Source organism: Dromiciops gliroides, chromosome 3 (genome assembly GCF_019393635.1).
Source record: "Dromiciops gliroides isolate mDroGli1 chromosome 3, mDroGli1.pri, whole genome shotgun sequence".
Classification (NCBI taxonomy): Eukaryota; Metazoa; Chordata; class Mammalia; order Microbiotheria; family Microbiotheriidae; genus Dromiciops; species Dromiciops gliroides.
The window spans coordinates 177,624,255-177,646,971 of NC_057863.1; the positions used below are offsets into that span (position 1 = coordinate 177,624,255).

Consider the following 22,717-nt stretch of genomic DNA (forward strand, 5'->3'; position numbering starts at 1 on the left):
GGTATTTAAGGAAGGACAGGTTATTCGCTTGCCTGGCCTATTCTCCAGTCTATAAATAACCCCAGGCCAACTTGCCAATTAACCAGGTCGCAAAGCTTTGTGTGCTGTGGTCCTTAGCTCCAACAAGCCTGCAACCCTCCCCCACCTGGACCACCGCTGCTCAAGCCTACTTCCTGGTTCCCAGCAGGGGTGAAACACCCAAGTTCTCCCTCAGTGCCAGCAGAGACCCCTGTAATCTCCCCGCTGCCAACCACTCAGCCCTCTCACCAGACCGTGAGCTTAGTTCCAGATGACACTGGCACTGCAGCCGATTCAGAGGCTCTGGGGGTCTCTTTCTCTGGCTCAGCCTGCCTGGGACTGGATCTGTGTCAGCGTGACCTAGGGGCTGGGCTCCACTCCCTCCCCAGCACAACAGCCCCCTCCTGCCGAACTTCTAAGCCATCTTTGGCTGGAAAATAATCTCAGCCTGTTCTTTTGTGGGCTCTGCTGCTTTTGAGTGATCATGTCATGATTTCTGAAAGCTTACTGCCTTTCCTCCCATCAAAGGATCTTTGATCCTAGAGGTCATGGGAAGCCATTAGATTTATTGAATAGAGAAGTGGCCTGGTTAGACCTGCACCTTCAGAAAATCAATTAATTAGGCAATCAATCAATTAATATTTATTCAGCACTGGTTTATGCTGGGCACTGTGTTAATAGCTGGGGATACAAAAAGAGGCAAAAGACAGTCCCTGCCTTCATGGAGCTAGCAGTCTAATGGGGGAGAAAACAGGCAGCATGTAGAGCATAGACTAGAGTTAGGAAAGACATGAGGCAAGGAATCTCTTTAGAAAACTATTGCAGGGGCAGCTAGGTGGCGCAGTGGATAAAGCACCGGCCCTGGATTCAGGAGGACCTGAGTTCAAATCCAGCCTCAGTCACTTACTAGCTGTGTGACCCTGGGTGAGTCACTTAACCCCAATTGCCTCACAAAAAAACAAACAAAAAGAAAACTATTGCAACTGATGCAGAGTGAAATAGAGTCAAGCAAACAACATATACAATGACTACAACAATATAAATGGAAAAGGGAAAAAAATCACACAAAAAATAAAAAGTGAATGATGCCTTATTAAAGACAAACATGGCTCAAAAGAAGAGCTATGAAAGACACTCCCACCCTACCCCTTTGCCAAGGTAGGAGGTCCATAAATGTTGGACATTGAAAATATTTTCAGACTTTTTTGATGTATTGATCAACTATGTTGATTTTTCCATCTTTTTCTTTTTTTGTCTTTAAAACAATATTATTTATTATATGGGATGATTCTCTGGAAGGGGGAACAATACTGGAAGAAACTATAGTAATATCTTTTTTAAATAAAATAAATCAAGAAAATATTATTTGAAAAATACAATTACTGTAACAGTTCAGGTGAGAGGCTCTGGGAAGTCTGAACTAGGGTGACGACTGTATAAGTAAAGAGGAGATGTATGGAGGAAGAAATTATAACATTTTTTTCCCCTTGATTAAAAAAAAAAAACCCATACACTCTCTAAATTGCTTTTTATTTGTGTGTGATTTTTATGTGTATATATCAATGGTTCATGTTACCTTGTCATTTTAGAACAATTTCAAATTTCTGGTCTTTAGTTTTTGTGTATGGAAAGTGATTAGGAGAATTCCCAGATCAACTTGACAAGCTTACACCATGGTGAACTCTTGTCGTGGGATCATTGATTTATGGAAGTGACCTCATAGGTTATCTCCTCCAACTTCCTCATTTTACAAATGAGAAAAACAAAATCTAGGGAGGTAAAGGGACTTGCCCAGACTGGATTTGAATGGAGCTTTCTGATTCTTTCCACTATACTATGTGGCCTCCACATGGAACTCGATAGTAGCTCACAATGAAATTTTGGCCATTATCTATTGGAAACTTTCTGGAAAGGATTAAGGACATTTTCTGGGCATCGGCTATGATTTGTTTGACCAGGTTGTTGTGGCAAGAAGCCACTCTTTTGAGCTGACCTATAAAAAGATGGCATTGTCTCTGGGTATTAGTGGATTTCTTTTTAAATTTTTGCCTTTTTCAGGGGACAGCTGGGTGGCGCAGTGGATAAAGCACTGGCCCTGGATTCAGGAGGACCTGAGTTCAAATCTCACCTCAGACACTTGACACTCACTAGCTGTGTGACCTTGGGCAAATCGCTTAACCCTCATTGCCCCACCAAAAAAAATTTTTTTTTTTTTGCCTTTTTCCTTTTCCTGAGCACCAATCAGAGACCACAGATCTGAGAGGAGACTTTGGTCCCTGTGCATTACTAGCCCAGTCACCATCATGGACAAATGAGTAATCCCTACTCAGTCCCAGAGATAGCATCTTTGGATCAAGAGATATAGAAACTGGGACAGGGAATCCCCAACCAAGACCCTCAATTGTGAGTGCCTGGACCCAACCATGAAAAAGTAGTGGCTGAGGCAAACATGTTCTCACACAGCAGTTATGGAAAGTGGAACTGTGGTCCAAGTGGTAAGAGTCCCTAAATCACAGTCTCCTGGAGAGAGAACAGTGGGGGAGGATGGAGTTGCACTTCCTGGGCAGTGCAATCCAAGAATTCAGCCTTCTAACAAAATAAGAGCAGTATCTTAGGTAGAACTCATCTCAAGGGGTTGCCTTTCACTAGCAATCCCAAAATGTAAGAGTTCTAGGATCTAACTTGTACCTTCTAGAGAGAGAAGGGCCATATATGGTCAATGATAACCTTCTATCAATCAGCAGCCATTTTTTTAAGTGTAGTACAATGCAAGGTACTTCACTAGAAATAGAAATACAAAACTGAGAGCTTACACATTCTACTGGGAGTTATAGAGACAGATGAGAATAGGTACAAAATGTATACACCATTATGGGTATTAACAACTGGGTGAATCAGAAAAGACTTTTTGAAGGAATTGACACTTGTACTGAACCCTGAAAGGAGTTAAGGGTGTCAAGAGTAGGAGGTGAAAAGGAAAAGCCTTTTAGGAGTTGGGGAAAGTTTGTGCAAAACCATAGAGGCAAGAGAGAGTGATGAAAAGGAAACAGCAAGTAAGCCAGTTTGTATGGATTATAGAGTATGTCATGGGGAACAAAATGTAATAAGCTTTAAAAGATTTGCTGGACTAAAATTAAAAGGAAAACAATTAACTGGGGGGAAAATCTTGTTAGCAAATTTTTTGATAAAGGTCTCATATCCAAGATTTATAAGAAACTGATTCAAATTTATAAGAGCCATTCTCCAACTGATAAGAGATCAGAGAGGCTATGAATAGGAAGCTAAGGAAGAAATTCAAGCCATCAATATCCATGTGAAAAAAATGCTCCAAGTCACTAATAATTAGAGAAATGCATTCACAATCATTTTCTAAAGAGACTGTGCATATTTGTTACAAGGGTTTAAAATTTTTTTCTTTAAAATTGGAGAGGATGGGTGTTCTCAAAAAAAAGATTTTTAATTGAAAAAATAAAGATATACTAATACTGTAAGATTTTATGAAAGAGATGGTTTTTGAGAAACCTGGGAAAAAATAGGAAGTGATACAGAGTGAAATGAATAGGACCAGGAGAATAATTTATACAATAATAACAACATCAGAAAAAGAAAGAACTTTTAAATAAATATTTAGGGATTCTGATCAATGGAATAAACAATTATGATTCAGAAGAATTGATGATGAGGCATATGTAGCAAATTCACTTACTATCTGAGAGCCAAGTGGGCTACATCTCCCCTTCAAGGTTCTAGGGATACCCCTGATGAGTAAGGGTATCTTTATTTAATGCAGTGTGCTTGAACCCCACTTCCAGGTTGTGTTTCCTCCCACTATTAGACTTTGACTAATTTCCCAGTTGCATTTAGCCAACTAGCATCAATTTGCTTTTACAAAGGGACATTTTCTTCAAAGATATAGTCACTGAGCATTTAAGTGACTTGATAGTGGCAGAGAACACCTATATCTTCCCAACTCAGTAGCCACCTTTCCTTTTTTTGTGGGGAAGGGGCAATTGGGGTTAAGTGATTTGCCCAGTGTTACACAGCTAGTAAGTGTCTGAGGCTGATCTTTTGCTTCTTCTTACCCAGACTTTAATCCCTGAATGGCTGTTGCCTCAGACAAACTGAGACCTGGGAAAGACCTTAGTTTAAAAAGGCCAAGGGCACCCATTTCTTCTGGTACTATCTCCAATCTTCCTGATGTATATCTTGCCACTGGACCCAGATGGCTCTGAAGGAAAGAATGAGGCTGATGTTTTTGCACAGCTCTCCCTCACTTAAATCCAATTCACTTGCAGGTCAGGACATCACCCTCCTGATGTCCTCTTTGAGAACAAAAAAATGAACAACAACAATTTATTTGACCATAACTTCCTTTTTTTCCTAACTCTCCCTTTTACCAAACTCTTCAAACTCATTCGCTATCCTCACTACAATCTCTGGTTGTACCATTAATCCCCTATTTCCCAAGTTATCATACTTCTCTGGACTCATCTTCCCTGCAGAATTTTGATGGTTTAGTGAAGCAGTTCAATTTTATGCTGTTCTCTATCACTGAATCCTTTGTCCCCATTTTCTCTTGTTACCTATCCCTTTTCAGATTTCAACCCTGGATTGCCCTATCTGCCTTCTCTGTCCCATATTGCATACTGATGAATACTATAGCAATACTTTAACTAAACTGACTTTGTCAAGTACAAACTTCTGTTTTGTAATCTCATCAGGGCTTTGACTGATGTACATCAATCCTTTGATCAATTCTCTACTGTACTTCCCATAGTAGTTTCAATCCTTTTATCTTCTCAAGCCATATATTCCTCTTTCCTTTCAGGAGAAGACCTTGTCTCATATTTCATCCAAAGAACTGAGATGATCTATCACAAACTCCCTTTTCTTCCTAATTTCACACTTTAAATCACCTCAGTGTCTTACCCCAACCTCTTCTCATTTTCTCTAGCCTCAGACATTGAGGAAATCCTTCTTGCCAATGCTAATCCTTATATTTGTGCCCTTGATCCTATCCTCTCCATTATCCTCCAAGATTTTAATCACCTTTCCCTTTTTAAAAAAAATTCTCTCTCTCAAACAAAGACATTTCAGAGTTATGGATTGTGGAGGTGTAATACTGGTGGGTGGTAATGATCAAGGTTATGGCTATTTCTGGCTATGGTGAGATGGAAATCATAGGAGCTGAAGGGGTTGATTAAACTGGGAAGCAAGAGTTTTTTAGGAGATATCAACATGTATATGGGTGCGAGAAAATAATGGGTTTTGGAATGCCCAGAATGCCCCGCCCCCTCGAAGGGATTATATTAAGATTGATTGGATTGACTTTGCTGATTGACTTACTTGAAGTTGACTTGATTGAAACCACACCTACCTGAGATGCTGGCTCTCAGGGGGTGGGTTCTCTGACCTCAGCACATTCTGCTCATGGACCACCTTCAAGTCTAGTGAACAATGGATTTGGGTGATACTAGCCAATTAACTTGAAGCAGGGTGTAAGGACCCCCTCTCCTCCGGACTGAGAGGATACTTCCACTGGCAGTTTGGCTCTAGGCTAGATAGGCCTTTTCTTAACTTTCTGACCCAGGTGTTCTCTTTTTACTAATACTTGGTATGCTTTAATAAATGCTTAATGTCCCAAAACTGGTGCTAAAGCTTCTAATTTATAACTAACAAATATATTAGAAACCCCAGCAAATTTTCCCCAAACTTGGGACAGAAATAAGGCGACCACATTAAATTTGTCACATGGGTATGGTTGAGAATAGAAAGGAAGACTGAACTCCTTGAGAAAGAAAGGAAGGACTTGAGGCCCTCAAGGAAAAAGAAGAGGATTCTACAATTTATGTGTAAAAGAAGGGAGTATTCCTGGGTTTTCTAGGTCGGGATTAGAGGAAAGAAGTGAAGGACTAAACCATGGCTCCAGAAGATAAGAAAGTAACTAAAACCAGAACTAAAACTAGAACCAAAGACCTAGGTTTTGCCCTCTCCCATAACCGAGTTATTCAGACTTATAGGTCTAATGGGAAAGGAGTTGACTCTCTGGCAATTTCAGGTTTGTTTTCCTTCTGGGGGGAGTCAGTCAATAAACATTAATTAATCACCTACTTGCCAGGTATTATGCTAAGAATCTGTACCCTCTAAGTACTATGCTAAGGTTGGATGTCTGTTTGAGTCTCTGGAGGTGATAATGGGACTCACCAATATGTCAGAGGAGTTGCTGGTCTCACAGCTCTGCCAATCAAACTGTGTATATACCCTTTGATCCAGCAACACCACAGCTTCAAATATATTGCTCTGCTAATCAAACCATGTATACCCTTTGGTCCAGCAATACCACTACTAGGTCTGTTTCCCAAAGATATCATAAAAATGAGAAAAAGACCTACAGGTACAAAAATATTTATAGAAGCTCTTTTTGTGATGGCAAAGAATTGGAAAATGAGGAAATGCCCATAAATTGGGGAATGGTTGAACAAGTTGTGGAATATAAATGTAATGGAATACTATTGTGCTATAAGAAATGATGAGCAGGCAGATTTCAGAAAAAAACTAGAAAGACAACGAATTTATACTGAGTGAAGTGAACAGAACCAGGAGAACATTATACACAGTAACATCAACATTGTATGATGATCAACTATGATAGATTTAGCTCTTCTCAGCAATACATACAATAATCCAAAACAATCCCAAAGGACTCATACTGGAAAGTGCTATCCACACTTAGAGAAAAAACTGATGGAGTCTGAATGTACATTGAAGCATACTATATTAACTTTCTTTGTTTTTTTTTTCATGATTTCCCCCTTTTGTTTTGCTTCTTTCACAACAAGACAAACATGGAAATATGTTTAACATGATTGAACATGTATAACCTATATAAGATTGTTTGCTGTCTTCAGGGGGTCAGAGAAGGAAGGGAGGGAGAAAATTTAGAACTCAAAATCTTATAAAAAAATGAATGTTGGGGGGAAGCTAGGTGGCGCAGTGGATAAAGCACTGGCCTTGGATTCAGGAGGACCTGAGTTCAAATGTGGCCTCAGACACTTGACACTTACTAGCCCTGTGACCCTGGGCAAGTCACTTAACCCCAATTGCTTTACAAAAAAAAAAAAAAAAGAATGTTGGAAACTATCTTTACATGTAATTGAAAAAAATTCAATTTACAAAAAAATAAGAGAAAAAAAGAAAAAGAAAAAAGTCCATTACTCTTCTAAGAACAGTGCAAGTCACAAAATTGTATTTTGAGTTTACAAGGATACTAGAGGACGTTAGGGGCATAAGGGATTCACCATAGAGAATGAATTGCATTGACTGTTTACAGGTTACTGTGAGCCCATTATATATTTTCAGCATTTTCTGTGAGACAGAATAAAGAAGGGTCTTGTTCTCAATATATACACTGTTACATTTAGTGCTTGCAGGGAGGCTGGGGACCCCTTTACCCACATCTGTGAAGACTTAGACATGAGCTAGATTTGAGCTGTATTCTAAGATTTTCCAGAAGTTCTGGATGAAAACAAAATGAGCCAAAGATAGGGTGTTCCAAGGGGCTTCCTAACCCATATAAACAAAGGTCCACAGGTGCTGAATAAGCAACATGTTATGAAGCACATTATCTGGAGATAGTAAAGAGATTACTGGCTGGTCATCCTGCAGCAGAAACAGTCTTCCTTCCCCCCTTATTCCCTCCCACCCCCATGGCAGTGAACTTTGAACTTTTAACATTCTTTATTTGCTTAACTCTCCTGAAAGACCCGCTGATCTACAGCTGGACTCCACTGAACTGGCCAGGACAATCAGAATGGCGGGTTCCTTTTGGATATTACATTTATGTTTCTTTACCTTCTCTCTCCATCAGTCAGAGCAGTCAGGTAGGATGTTTGATTCTACTCTATTGCTACCTTCATTTGCCTTTGTGTTGATGGCCTTTTTGAGATAACCCAGAAGCAGATCTAAGAGGTAGTGATATTTTTTCAGGGAGCAAATTAGTCATAGTACTGTCTTTTTTCATTGCTAGGATGAGCCTTTTTTCCCCCTTTCCCCTTCTATATAAATTTCACAGAAATCCCCTTTTAAAGTCTGTGAAACAAAAGTATCTGGAATCCTGTCTAATGGCAGCCTGAGCAACGTAAGAATCATATTTTTCTTAACAACATGCCATTTTCCCCTCTCTCCCAAATTGTCTAAGAGACTTTCTCATCTAAGCATTTATGGTCAGAAATAAATGTACTTTTCTGCAATAACAAAATGAAGAAGAGAAGCGAATGAAAAGAAGAAAGGAGAAGGGAAGGAGAGACTGGTATATTCACAGTCAACTTAACTTTGAAAAGCAAACAGGAGAAATAAGGTCTTGTGTTCATCAAAATGATTAAATATTTTCAATGGTTATTATTGCAGCAAGTCAAGTGATTAGAATCTTCTCATTTGAAATGAAATTATACTGATTATAAGATAACAGCAATCTTCTAGATTACAAATCTCTGATTATACATTTCATATTTACCAAGAAATTAAGTATATTTGTATTTCACAGAAAATAGAATTATAGGATGTTAGAAGTAAAATATCTTATCAGATAATCTAAGAAAAAGAAGATTAAGGAAAAACTTTAAAATATACAGGAGTAAAGAAATATACACAGACAAGCTTTGTTACTATCTTGTTAAATTAAATGAGTACATTAAAAACCTTATGTTAAGAGAAGTGCATAGCTTCGTGTATACAATCTATTTTTCAGGTTTGTTAATTGAAATGTCAATGCTTGTTGAATTCATAATAAAAGGGGGAAATTTTCTTTCTTTCTTTTTGGCAGGGCAATGAGGGTTGTTAGGGAAGTTTTCAAATGATAGATCTAGTCTAGACCCCTCATTTTACAGATGTGTGAGGCCTACTTTGAAAAAAAAAGTCTAAAAATTAAAGTTATACTAATCATACTAAATGATGAAAATGATATCAAAGAAAAATTTTATATAAGACTTGCCCAAGGTTACAAAGCTAGTTAGTGTCAGAGTTGGGAATATTTCCTTTATATTTTAAATTCATGTCATGTTTTAGTACTAATTCACCTTTCTTTAGTGGAAAAATTAACTTAAATGAAAGAAAAGGGTATTTGCTTTAGCACAAACATCGATTAGTTATAAGATTTTTTTTTTTAATTTTCAAAACATCCATATATCCTAGACTTTTTGAAAAAACAGAGATCTAACAATTCTTGGATGATCTCTAAGTATTGACCTCACCTACTTTCTTGCCCTGCTTTTCAGTATTTTGGCCGGCTTCTAAGGCAAATGAAGTTATGGTAAGAGTGAAACGTGCCAGATTCTTTATTTTGGAGGAGATTTTAGAGGGAAATTTGGAAAGAGAATGCTTTGAAGAAAAATGTGTTTATGAAGAAGCAAGGGAAGTGTTTGAAAACAATGAAAATACTGTACGTACTACTTTTTTTCCCCATTTGTAATGATTTCACCTTTTCCTGTCTTGCAGAAATTCCATGTATCAAAGGAAAAAAATGTAATTAGTTATACCTTTTAGAAGGAAACAACACTTTCTTCCACTACTCCAACAGATTATCAGGTGAATTATGCTAGTATCTGTGCTTGAGACCTGAACTTTTAATTGGGTCAGCCACAGAATCACACTCAACAGAAATGCATATGGAGAGAGCAAGGCCAAGTGTGCTCCGGGATAGCAATATTTCTTCCAAACTTGGCAAGCTAGCAGCATTGGTTAGCATTAGACATCATACATAGCAATAGGTTTTCCCCTACTATGCTACAAATTAAGATGTTTAACAGAAAGGCCTACTTGTCTCAAAAAGGTCAACCCATTTTTGAGAACAAAATAACCTTTCTTAGGACTAGACTCCTACATAAAAATTTCATCATGATTTACTATTTGGATTAGTTATATTGCCTTGACACATGTGACTAGGTATGCATTGGAAACTGTCCAAGTCAGGGGTATATCCATTTTAAACAACTCCCTAGTTCAGTGGAAGGCAGTAACAGTAAGGTTAGTTTAATTAGGGTATATGGTGAGAACATTTCTGGTTGTTAATGGCAAAATAGTTTACATTTTGCATTAATACTACTATATAGTCCTGAGAAAACTATGTAAAAATTCATTCTGAATAAAGGTTTCCATCTATAACTACAAAGTTTGCTTTACCAAGTTTCCAAGAGTTCTGACTTCCTTACATGACCATATGCTGTGAACTCATCTGAAATGGGCTGTGTTCACTTGTGGTTAGGAGAAATATATAGTGTACTGCTCCGATTTCCCTTAGAAGGGGCCCCTATATTTGCAATTCGTATTTCCTATCAAGTTATCCTAAAGGAGAGGCAAGAGCAAGGCATTTGTGTGTCCTGCGAAGGTTTGAAAACATGTTCTCTGTGTTCTAAAACTGTGTCCCATACATTGTGCTATCTTCTGCAGGCTTGCTGGCTCCACTATAATGCAGGTAACTTTATTATTACTAAAAGACCCCTCCAAACAAAAAGCAAAAGCAAAAATAAACAAACAAAATGACATACCATGGAGAGTGGAATTCTCTGGCATTCAAAGTATGTGTATTTTTTTTAAATATCCCTCATTTAACCCCTTAGTGGTCAGTGTACCTTTTTTTTCACTCAGCTCCTTCCATCTCTCAATTTATTAAGCACCCACTATATACTAAGCACTGTGTTAAAGCCTAGAGGTACAAAGACAAAATGAATTGGTCCCTGCCCTGAAGGGGCCAAGGGAAATAGCACGTGTGTGTGTGTGTGTGTGTCTGTGTGTGTGCACATACACACATACACATAAACATACATACACATCAAACAATAAAGATTTATTAAGTGCCTTACTATGTGTCAGGTACTGTGATGAGTACTGACCACTGTGCTAAGCACTATATGTGTGTATACACATATATGTGTATAAGTGTGTATACACATATGTACATATTCATGTGTGTTTGTATATATTTATATTATGTATATAAGTATATGCCAGATGTATATAAGAAAGAAATAGGTAATTTGGGGAGGGAGGACATCCACATCTACAGGAATTAGAAAGGCTTTATGTAAAATAGTGTTTGAAATGAGCCAAAAGGCATGTCTTTGATCATTGATTCTACTGTCTTATGTTAATAGTTTAAATCTTCCATTTCCAGGACTTAAATGTGAATGGGTTTTTCAGGGTTTTTAGGCCCTGCCTCCTTTAAAAAAATTTTTTTTTAAATAGGAAAAGGGTAGACTAAAAGAAGGAGGGGAAGGAATCTTATGTCAGTATTCAAAGCAAGATGAAACCTTGTGGTTGTTTTTATACCATGAAATCAATATTCAGCTCTAAAAAAAAATTGCATGTTCAAACCTCAGTCAGACTTTCTGAAGGGTTTTGTTGTCACTGAAGGGCCAGGAACAAACTTCTTTAGAACCCAAGTAGAATCAGAGATATAGATGGAGGAATGTAGTGCTAAATGTTTAACAACAGGCCCATCCTCCTGAGTTCAAATCCAGCCTCAGACATTTGCTAGCTATGTGGCCCTGGTCAAGTCACTTCACCCTGTTTGTCTCAGTTTCCTCATCTGTAAAATGAGCTGGAAAAGGAAATGGCAAACCACTCCAGTGTCTTTGCCAAAAAAACAAAGATAGAACTCAAACCCAAATGTGGTCATGAAGATTCAGACATGACTGAAAAATGACTGAACAACAAAGGAGGGGAGGGGGGGAATGCACCACACATTTTAACATTTAGTCCGCACTATTAACACTTTTTGAAATTCAATCAACAGAACAATAAACCAAGCCCTGATTTATAGCATTTGGTGTCAGTGCTTACTCATACTGAAAACATAGCAATGGTCTAGCAGGAGTTAGAACTGGATGCAGTACATCCTTCTACAGAAAAAATTTATAGATGACTTAACCCCTTCATTTTACAGATGGGATACCAGAGGTTTAAAGTGGGGTAAAGTGACTCAAATTGACTCATCAGAAAGCTAAATGCCATTCATTTTTATACTTAAGGGTCCATTGCCCAACTTCATTTTTTAATTTTTTAATTTGTTTTTAAAGCATTTTCATTTCCATATATGTTTCACCCTCACCCAAGAGCCATTCCTTCTAACAAAGGTTTTTAAAAGAAAGAGGGGAAATAAAACAGTTCATTAAAACCAATCAACACATTAACTAAGTCATGTAGTATACCCAATGTTCCACACCCAGACTCTTCTACTTCAGTAGCTTTAAAAAACAAACACCGCTATCATCTTTCTTTGGAGTGTCTCAGTGTTCTTCTTTCCCCATCTCTCTCAGTTGTTGCTAGGATACTGATAAAAGGAACAAATTATGTTCAGCTGCTTTACAGCTGATTTGAGAACATCCCCGTTGATTTTTAGTGATTTTAAAACTTTTCAGGGGGCAGCTAGGTGGTGCAGTGGATAAAGAACTGGCCCTGGATTCAAGAGGACCTGAGTTCAAATTCAAACTCAGACACTTGACACTTACAAGCAGTGTGACCCTGGGGAAGTCACTTAACCCTCATTGCCCTGTGCAAAAAAAAAAACATCAGCTGGTAGTTGATAACTTGTATTTTTTACTTTGAAAACTGTTCATACATTTGGCTATATATATCTCTTGATCATATATATTTGTACCAATTCCTTATAGATTTTGAAGGTCAGACTTTTATTAGAGATATTTATTGCAAACGTTTCTTTCCAATACATGTCTTTTATTTTGATTCTAAGTGCATTGACTAACTTCTGCAAAGATTCTTTTATCTTTATATTATGAAAATTGTCTATTTTGACTTTTATAATCTCATATCTGAGAATGAATGGTTGGGTATTTTTTACTATCCATAGTAGAAAATATTACCTTATTGGCTTGGTGTGGCGGATTGCTTGAATTCAAGAGTTCTGACCTGAAGCCAATCAGGTGCCCAAATTAACGCCACCACCAATAGCTGGGTTGGGGATGGTGGGGCAGGTTTTTAATGACTTTCCTAACTTGAAATGCCCTTTATGAGAGTTGAATTAGAGTTTTATCCTAGTATTTGTCTTAGACTTCTATAATGTCTTTCTTCCCCTATAGAAGAGGTCTATCTATGAAATTTAGTCATTAATTCTGAAATTCAATACATTTCTTGGGATTTTTTTCAAAGAGCTACAGATAAGTCCAATTGAATTCAGGGCAACAATTATATACTAAATGTCTATTGTGTGTAGAGCATAGTGTTGGCAGTAGGGGAATTAGAAAGTTGAGTTATAACAAGGCTGCTGCCCTCAAGAAGCTTATAGTCTAGTGAGAGAATTTGATATAGATATAACTATAACACATGGTGCTCTGTGTAAGTATATAAGAAAAGTGCAATATAAAGTGGTATGTGAGGTCCTAGAAGGAAAAGAGTTATTGGCCAGGGAGGAAATCAGAAAAGACATCATAGAGGAGGTGACATTTGAGTTGGATTTTCCTTTTTGTCTTAGCCCTGAGCCAAACAGCCAAGTAACTCATAGGAAGGGTCTCCAGTTTATTATCCAGGGATACTAGCCTGGTTATGTCCCCAACCAGTGCCTCCCTTCTCCATCAGACACAAAGGAAAAAAGAAAGCCTCAGATGCTATTAATGAAAGAGAGCAAGACTTGGAGTTAGGTGAGTCCTGGGTCCAAATCCCACCTCTAGCACTCAGATGGGTGACTTAATTCCCAACCATTTAACCTCTCTGAGCCCAAGTCCTTCATTTGTAAAATGGGGACAATAATACATATGGTACCCAACTCCCAGGGATATAGTGAGAATTAAATGAGACAATACTTGTGTATCTGTATCTATATTTCAAAATACTTTGTAAACCTTAAAGCACTATGCAAATGTCAGCTATTATTTTTTATTATTATTAATTAGAAAAATACTTTTAAGTGTAGTGACTCAAGGAATCAGTATGTAGCCTGATTTAATCTAATGTCTACACTGTCTTCAGATCCTTAACCATGTCTTGCCAACAGATGCACTTACTATATACCAGGCTTCATGGCTGGAGTCTTTTTAAAAATTAGTTTGCTCTTTCCCATGAGTCTTAGCTGGTAATAAAGTGAATAAAAATAAACATCCACCTCTCTTCATCTGGCACAAATCACTATTCAGCCTGGGCAAATAAAGGAAGTGTCATTTCTTAAGACTATCTCAAAGGGTCAGCAGTACTGTCTTCACATATATATTATTCCACACTAACTGCCCCTCACCTTCAAAAATCTCTTTATGGATTAAAGGAGAGAATCAGTAAATGGTCCTTTACTTTTTTTAAGAGCACAGCATCTGCCTTTCAAAGCTGAAGTCCTATAGTTTTAGCTGAATTTCACACCCATGTTATACTTGCCCTGGAGGACCTTCAGAATCTGCTCAGTGACTTCTGAATCACACCCCACTATTTCATATGGTTGTTGTTCAGTCATGTCTGACTCTTTGTGATCCCATTTGGGGTTTTCTTGGTAAAGATACTGGAGTGGTTTGTCATTTCCTTCTCCAGTTCATTTTACAGATGAGGAAACTGAGACAAACAGGGTTAAGTGACTTGCCCAAGGTCACACAGCTAGTAAGTATCAGAGGCCAGATTTGAACTCAGGTCTTCTTGACTCCAGGCCTGATACTCTATCCACTTTGCTACAATGAGATAGTTATACGTTTATTATTTCCTCTATTGTACAGTAGCTAGCTTATCCCCCCGATAGATTGTAAAGTGCTTGAGGATAGGCACCAGTTCTTATTTATCTTTGTATCTCCCCTATGCATCTTGAACATATGATTCCTTCAAACCATGACCCCAGAAGGTCCTGCTAGGAATGATCATTACCTCTCCTTCAAACTAGTCTCAGTAGCCTACTACCATAGGAATTTAACCATCCTGCTGGAGAAGCCAACTCAGACTTGCTTAAGGCAACAAACCCAAAGGAAGATGAACAATTGCAGAATTAGTTCTTAAAATATTGCACTAACATGTTGCCAGGCAGCAAACTGAACAAACATTCATTCAACTAACATTCATTAAGCACCTAATATCTGCAAACTACTATGCTAGATAATATTTTTTGAGTTGAGTTCTCCCAGTCACAACACGGAGGCTGAGCTGTTATAAATTCCTATAACCGAATGTGAGACAAAGTAATTGTGTATGCCCATCAAAGAATCCTGGCTCCTGAGTTATATAGCTTGGCATAAGAAACAAAATTGGGGAAAGAAGTGGTAGGGATGGAACCAAAGAGCATACTATGCCCAAGACTTCCCAGATTCCCTTGAAGCAGCCCTCTAAAGGAGGGTTTTTACCATTGTTTTAGTTGCTTCATGAAAATGAGTATAATAGCTGTGATTCTTTACAGACAGCGAGACATAAGACTGCTAGCCACTTCAAAAATTGGAGAGGGTGTAGAGGTAGTTCTCTCATTGTCTATAACATATTGTCTCTACTCCCATCCCTTGTTGAATGTAGGAAACTGGAATCATTCCAGACTAGAGATGTACTGTGTAGTGGTCAACTGGAGAGGCAAAGGCCAAGCATTTATGGTCTTCGTGAATCCAAGATGCTTATATAAACAATGAAAGATTCAATCATCCCAGTTTTTAAAATTATGATGTTAAACATTCATTTTCATTGCCACATTTCAAAACATCCAGATGAATGCCAAAAATCAATCCCACTTTTGTTATCCTAGTATTTTAGCATGTTTCAATAAATATTTTAGTAAATAACTGCTATTGTGGATGTGAGAATTGAGGGGGGAAACTGCCATTTTAAACATTCGAATGTTTTTGTCTTACAGCATGCGTTTTGGAGCCAATATATGGGTAAGTGACTGATTTGTTTTGTCAACTTTTACTTGAATCATAGAATTTTAGAACTAGAAAGAAACTGTAGGTGATCTAACCTCCTTATTTTAGAGATAAAAAAATGAGTCCCAAACAGGTGAAGTGATTTAACCTAGGTCACATAACTAGCAGAGTTAAGATGCAAAACCCAAGTCTTGTGATTTTTCATTAATAACTCACTGCTTCTATGGTTACATTTGAGAACATTGTGCCTCAGATCATTCCCAGGTTGATCACAAGTTTTCTGGTTAAAGTACCTTTTGAAGATCATCTACAAAATTATAGACAATTCAGTTTGTATTAGTGAAAAGAACTTCTTCCCATGCTGGTGAAATTACTGAGCTTTGAAGAATTGACCCAAAGGGTTATCTAAGCATTTAGTTCTCAAATTCTTCATTCCCTAATGACGTCTTTTATTTTCACATGTAATGCTAAAGTTGTTGGAATGTAGTCTTCAAAATAACTGTCATCAAAAATTCACACCTATTCTACATCCTTTAAAAGCTTGGAAAAAAGACTGAAGAGGAGACAGTTGAGCTATCTAGGTGGTGGATTACCTGTAAGGTGACATGGTAATAGATTCACCACCAAAGCTGGTCACAGAGGTAGAACATAATGAATCTTGTGTCCATGGATGGAGTCCTAAGGAAGCCCAGTTATTTATTAGTAATGGAGCCCCCTGAACTGATATCAACAAAAGAGAGAGGGGGGAGGAGGGAGGGAGGCAGGGAGAGAGACAGAGACAGAGAGAGAGAAACAGAGAATGAGAACTTATTATAGACTAGGAGTTAAGTGTAGGGCAACTGGTCTCATGGGTTCACTCTTTTGTTTTCCCTTCCTCTCTCCTTCATTGTCCATTCCTGAGGAAGTTTTGTATTTAGGAGTCTCAATCTAGGAAATAAGTGTAGAGTCAGAAAGGAATTTTATATGTCAAAGGAGGAATTTTTTAAATGAAGAAGGGGAATAAAAAGAAAGAAAAATATAATGTAAGCTCTTTGTGGGCAGGGTCTTTTTGTCTTCACATTCATAGTGTCTACTACAGTGCAATGTCCAGAGTAAATTCTTTTTTTTTTTTAGTGAGGCGATTGGGATTAAGTGACTTGCTCAGGTCACACAGCTAGTTAAGTATTAAGTGTCTGAGGTCGGATTTGAACTCAGGTACTCCTGACTCCAGGGCCGGTGCTCTATCCACTGCGCCATCTAGCTGCCCCCAGAGTAAATTCTTAATAAATGTTTCTTGAATTGAATTTAGAAAAATAAAACATACTAATGAATCCCATTTGGGGTTAAGAAAGCAAAAGCAAAAAAGGGCAAAATTCAAGATATTACTATTTCAGTTTTCTCATCTGTAAGGACCCCCACCCCCATCAGGGTGTCTAACTAGACAGCCATGGGGTCCTTTCCATCTATAAAGCTATGATCCTGTGTTTGGTTACCTCTTGTTCTACCACTCTTTGCCTTTATGTCTTCTGGCTGTTTTACTAATTGAAACAACTTCATCCAGAGAACAGAGAGAATGGGGCCAAGAGTCAAAACCTAAGCTTGCTAAATTTGCCAGTTTTTAGAGGCCCTCGTAAAAGTACTGTCCAAGGCAGAGGTTGAGACTAAAATAAAGCTGGGAATAAAACTCTTTATTTTAGATAATTGCATTCCATAAATGTTTTGCAGTTCTTAAATCCTGTCATATTTCATTAATGAGGTGTTCCTACAGCTGGTACTCCATGTAACTCCCAACCCTGTCTGAACAATGGAATATGCCAGGATAACATCCGAAGCTACATTTGCAGCTGCCCCGAAGGATATGAGGGAACAAATTGCGAATATGGTAAGAGCCAAGGCGATGACTCAATTTTGTTCCTTTCACGAAATTTGCTCAACTCCGATCTACTTCTTTCCTCACTCCATTCTCTTCCTGTCATGGACTTTTTTTTTTTCTTGTCAGAAGCTGTAATTTGATCCTTACGAGGAGCTCCCAGTATAGAAATTGTCCATCATTATTGATGGGCTACTTCTCTGCAATTTATTTTTTAAATGGGTCTTGTGTTTATTTTATAACGAAACCAGAGCGGTTCCCCTTCTAGCGACGTCCGGGGATTATTATTGGGTGTCACCTTTAGTAATAAGCAGAAGTGAGTGGCTATTATATAGAGTACTCAGAACTCTACAGACAATATACATAATTTATAGAGTATAATATATAGATTATTGAGTACTCAATACATAGAGTACAATTTATAGAGTACTTATACTGTAGAAAGGGGGGGGAGAGTGTGATTGCTATTTTTTGTATCAATAGTATCAATTTTAGAGGGGCAGCTAGATGGCGTAGTGGATAAGGCACCCGCCCTGGATTCAGGAGGACCTGAGTTCAAATGCGGCCTCAGACACTTGACACTTACTAGCTGTGTGACCCTGGGCAAGTCACTTAATCCCAATTGCCTCACCCCAAACAAACAAAAAATAGTATCAATTTTAGTACCAAAAGTATCAATAAAATATAGACATAATCCATACAACATTGCCTCTACCAATGTTATTTCACAATAACATCATTAATAGATGATCAAAATAAAATATCTCATAAGAAAAAAAAAATAAAAAAAAAATAGATGATCAAACCCATCATAATGTCCCAAAATGACATGATTTGGCTGATTGGATGGTTGGTCACAATACAAGCTTCTACTTAAGCCCTTAGCAGCTGTAACTTCCTCTTTCTGTGCTAAATTGGGTGCATACACAATGTGTCTATTAACTATCTCCTGTAATATGTTTCATAATTATTACTTCTGCTAATAATATTAGTAATAGCTAGCATTTTTGTAATAGCCTTTTAGAATTTGGAGAGTGTTTACAAATATTCTCACATTTGATCCTCACAACAACCCCAGGTTTTGTTGTTGCTGTTATTTCAATCATGTCCATTTCTTCATGACCCCATTTGGGGTTTCCTTGACAAAGGTACTGGAGTAGTTTGCCATCTTTTTCTCTGGATCATTCTACAGATGAGGAATCTGAGGCAAACAGGGTTAAGTGACTTGCCCAGGGTCACACAACTAGTAAGTATGTGAGACTCAGGACTTCCTGACTCCAGGCCCAGCACTCTATCTACTGAGCCACCTAGCTACCTCCCTCCTATTCATGAAATAGGGATCATAATAGACAACTTATGGAGGAGTACTTTGCAAATCTTAAAGAGGTTATATAAATATTAGCTGTTGTTATTATTATTATTATTATTATTATTATTATTATTATTAAAGAGTTCAAATCCAGCCTCAGACACTTGATACTTACTAGCTGTGTGACCTTGGGCAAGTCACTTAACCCCAATTGCCTCATCCTAAAAAAAGTCTTTTATCAAAAGGAATCCAAAATATAAATGCAACCATTTTTCCTGCCTAGAAGTTTATATTTCAAATTTTAGAAAATCCAGAATATCCAAACAGTCAGCAAGTTTCCTCTGTCTTTTTTTGGCTAAAGATTGAACTTGGCTGATACCTAAAAAGGGAAGAATTTTTTGTAAATCCATGAATTAAGGATACAATAAATATATATAGTAGTAGACAGGAATAATGACTGGATTGTGTAGTAACACCTCATTTATGCAACATTATTGATTCTTCAGATACCTGAAACTTATTTCTTCAAATACCAAAATTTTGTTTAATCACTTTTACAGCAATTTTTCTAAAGGAGTTGAAAGCTTTTTTTGCCTTCTTGAACAAGGGATGCTAAATACAATTTAAACTTTTCTTGATGACCAAAAATTGTAATTATGAATATATTTAATTGTGCTGCCCAGTTCTGTCTTTTTTAAAAATTTCTATTTCATCCTTCACTGTCAAACCACTGATTTTCACTGCTCATTACCATTAAGTGTCTGTTTCTTATAATCCATAGTCTTTATTCCATTCAGTCCATCCCTTCATTCTATTTCTTTTCTGGTTTAGAGTCTCTATAATGCCAATGACTAGGAAAATGAGATTGTTGGACTTCCTGGGACTGTGTGTTAATTAAGAATAAATGCTGGGGCAATTAGGTGGTACAGTAGATAGAATGTCAGGCCTGGAGTCATCTTGGTGAGTTCAAATCTGACCTCAGACATTTACTACTTGTGTGACCCTGGGCAAATCACTTAATCTCTGTTTGCCTCAGTTTCCTCAATTGTAAAACAAGGCTAATAATAGCACCTACCTCCCAGAGTTGTTGTGAGGATCAAATATATTTGTAAAGTGCTTAGTGCAGTGCCTGGCACACAGTAGGTGCTTAATAAGTGCTTATTCCCTTCCCTTTCCTCTCTTCCCCACCCTAAGGCTATATTCCAGAGGGTTGATAATGATAAAATATCACCTCTGAAAAAAGGGATGCTGAACATCAAATGTTTGGGTTTGGTTTTTTTTTAAACTAAGATCTATGTCATCCATTTTGGTCATTAGTATAAATCAGTAAACCAAAAAAAAAATGCTTGACATTTACAAGTATTTTTGAATTTCAAGTCTTTCATTCAACTTAGTTCAACAAATATTTATTAAGTACCTAGGGACCCAAAGATAAAATGAAGCAGTTTCTGGTCTCAAAGAACTTACATTCTACTGGGGGGAAGACAGCACGTACAAATATAAGTAGATACAAACTGATACAAACTAATTCCTAGAGGGAGGGCACAAGTCTAATAGAAAGGTTAGTTTGTTAACAATAGAATAGGGAATCTAGAGGGCACAATATTAGGGTAGGGAAGAGTGGGATAGGGTCCCAAAGAGGAGTGGGACTGATAGAGATGAGTTTGAGAACACAGGAAGTGGTGGTCAGAACAAAGATGAATCACAGAAGAATCATAGAAATTCTGAGCAGAAGAATAGGCCAGTAGATTGTTATGTCCTTTATAAGCAACAAGAGGGCACTAAGTGGTGCAGTGAATAGAATGCCTGGCCTTAAGTCAGAAGGATCTGAGTTCACATCTGACCTCTGACACTTCCTAGCTGTGTGACTGTGGGCAAGTCACTTCGGGCAAACCCTGTTTGCCTCAGTTCCTCATCTGTAAAATGAGCTGGAGAAGGAAATGGCAAACCATTCCAGTAGCCAAAAAAACCCCCCAAAACCCAAAAAAACCCTCAAACAAACCCAAATGGGGTCACAAAGAGTCAGACAATAGAACAATAGAAAAAAATTATAGAAGCAAAGGTAATGTTGATTTGACGATTAATTCCTGAGAAAGTTCCTAGGTATTGTTCTAAGTACACAGGAACTTGAAAAGCAGAAAAGAAGCAGTTCTGCCATTAGGAGGCTTAAAACCGTGCATTTTCTATTGGAGAACAAGATGAAAACGATGTAATGAAGAGCTATATTAAGACAAAATTATTATCTTCACAGTAGAATTGCAAAAAGAATTAAAGAATATGAACATTAACATTCATCAGCATATCTTTTAGCATATTTTCCCTGTTTGGGATTTTATTCTCTGTTCATAGATTATAAACCTGCCAAGATATACAGTAAATTATTTTCCATGATGAGTAGGCAGATGAGTAATATATTTTAGTAGCCTGACCCTCTTAGAAAGGATTGCTGCTTTGGCATAAGGTTTCTTCTCTGTAACATTTACATTGACCACAGTGGGAGTGTTTGCAGTGAAATAAAGGTCACTCTGAATGCAGCATGAAGGCACAGTAAACAGCTTGTCTTTGTGTGAAAGAATAAAAAGAAATTATCTTATGTAACACCAGTGGGTGTCATTGTGAAGGGTAGAGGTGGCCAGGTGGTACTTGATCCTTTCTGTTCTGCCTCCCTTCTAAAAGTAGAGCTATCTTTTCCCAGGATATTGATTTAGGGAGTGATCTTTCCTTTGGTCACTCTCCTCTCTTCTCAGCTTTCTTTGTCTCAGGAGATCTAATCAGCCACACCCTAATACAACAATTAACTTGCTTTTAGCCTAAACTTGTTTTATTTTTAATTTTTAGGGTTTTTTTTTTAAGTGCAGGGAAAAAAAATTTTTAGAAAAAAATTTAAATCAAAACTTTAAAGTTTAAATTGTCTGAAAGAAATTTAAGGATCCTCAGATTTTCAAAGTCTCTTTCCCTGTTATTTTATAGAGTTTATATCAAATGAAAAAAAATTAATATAATAACTCAGAGCCCCCAGTTAGGAAAATTCTTAACGTTCATAGAGAGATTTGGTTCTCTTCTCTAATTTAAAATTTGTATATTTCAAGCTAGCTTCTGCTTTTTTTTCCAAAATGGACTAAGTATACAGTACAGGCCTTTATTCCCAAACCTGGTTTCTTTATATAGGAAACAAAATCAGGACACAAGTAATGCTCAAGGAAAAGAAGTGAAAGAGTATGTGATAGCACCTGTTACTGGAGAGGAAAAGTTGGGAAAAGTAGACTTTTTGGAATTTTCCATGAGATTATTTGGCGTGTTTTGTTCTAAGAGGCCAGCAGGGATTTTACAATCCATCTCAATCTCTCCCTGCCCTGCCACATGTAGTAGTGCTGTCTCAGTTCACTTTGTTAAATCCCAGATGGGATTGAGGATGCCATCTCACCCACCACTACTCTTGCTCAGCTCATGCCATACTCACACCTTCCTCTCAGTCTGTTCTTTTGCATAAAATATGCATAATTTTCCAAAAATCCTGGATGTGACTCAAGTCCACCGTCTGGCTCAAAGACTGTGATAGTCCAAATCGCAATCCAGGCTGAAAGGAAACACATACCCCTCTGAAATATCAGGATGCCAGTCAGTCCCACCCCTCTACTACACTTAGATTAATGTTAAACACCTTGTTCAGTATGTTGCAGAGTCACTCTGACCTCAGTTATAAAATGGATGGATTGGACA

At 37.6% G+C, this 22,717-nt stretch overlaps 1 protein-coding gene across 4 annotated transcripts in view; it reads left to right on the forward strand.

The window, feature by feature from the left end:
- The first annotated feature begins 7,805 nt into the window (after positions 1–7,805).
- PROZ (protein Z, vitamin K dependent plasma glycoprotein) overlaps positions 7,806–22,717 on the forward strand; it is a 28,345-nt gene continuing 13,433 nt past the window's right edge. The window contains exons 1-5 of one of the 4 annotated variants that reach the window (XM_043991770.1): positions 7,806–7,898; positions 9,511–9,600; positions 10,462–10,486; positions 15,830–15,854; positions 17,587–17,700. In XM_043991770.1, the coding sequence (XP_043847705.1) occupies positions 10,481–10,486; positions 15,830–15,854; positions 17,587–17,700 (145 nt within the window). In that variant the 5' untranslated portion in view covers positions 7,806–7,898; positions 9,511–9,600; positions 10,462–10,480. Of the gene's footprint in view, positions 7,899–9,510; positions 9,601–10,461; positions 10,487–15,829; positions 15,855–17,574; positions 17,701–22,717 lie in introns of those variants that run through there. The other 3 variants (XM_043991772.1, XM_043991771.1, XM_043991769.1) reach the window with 3 other exon arrangements.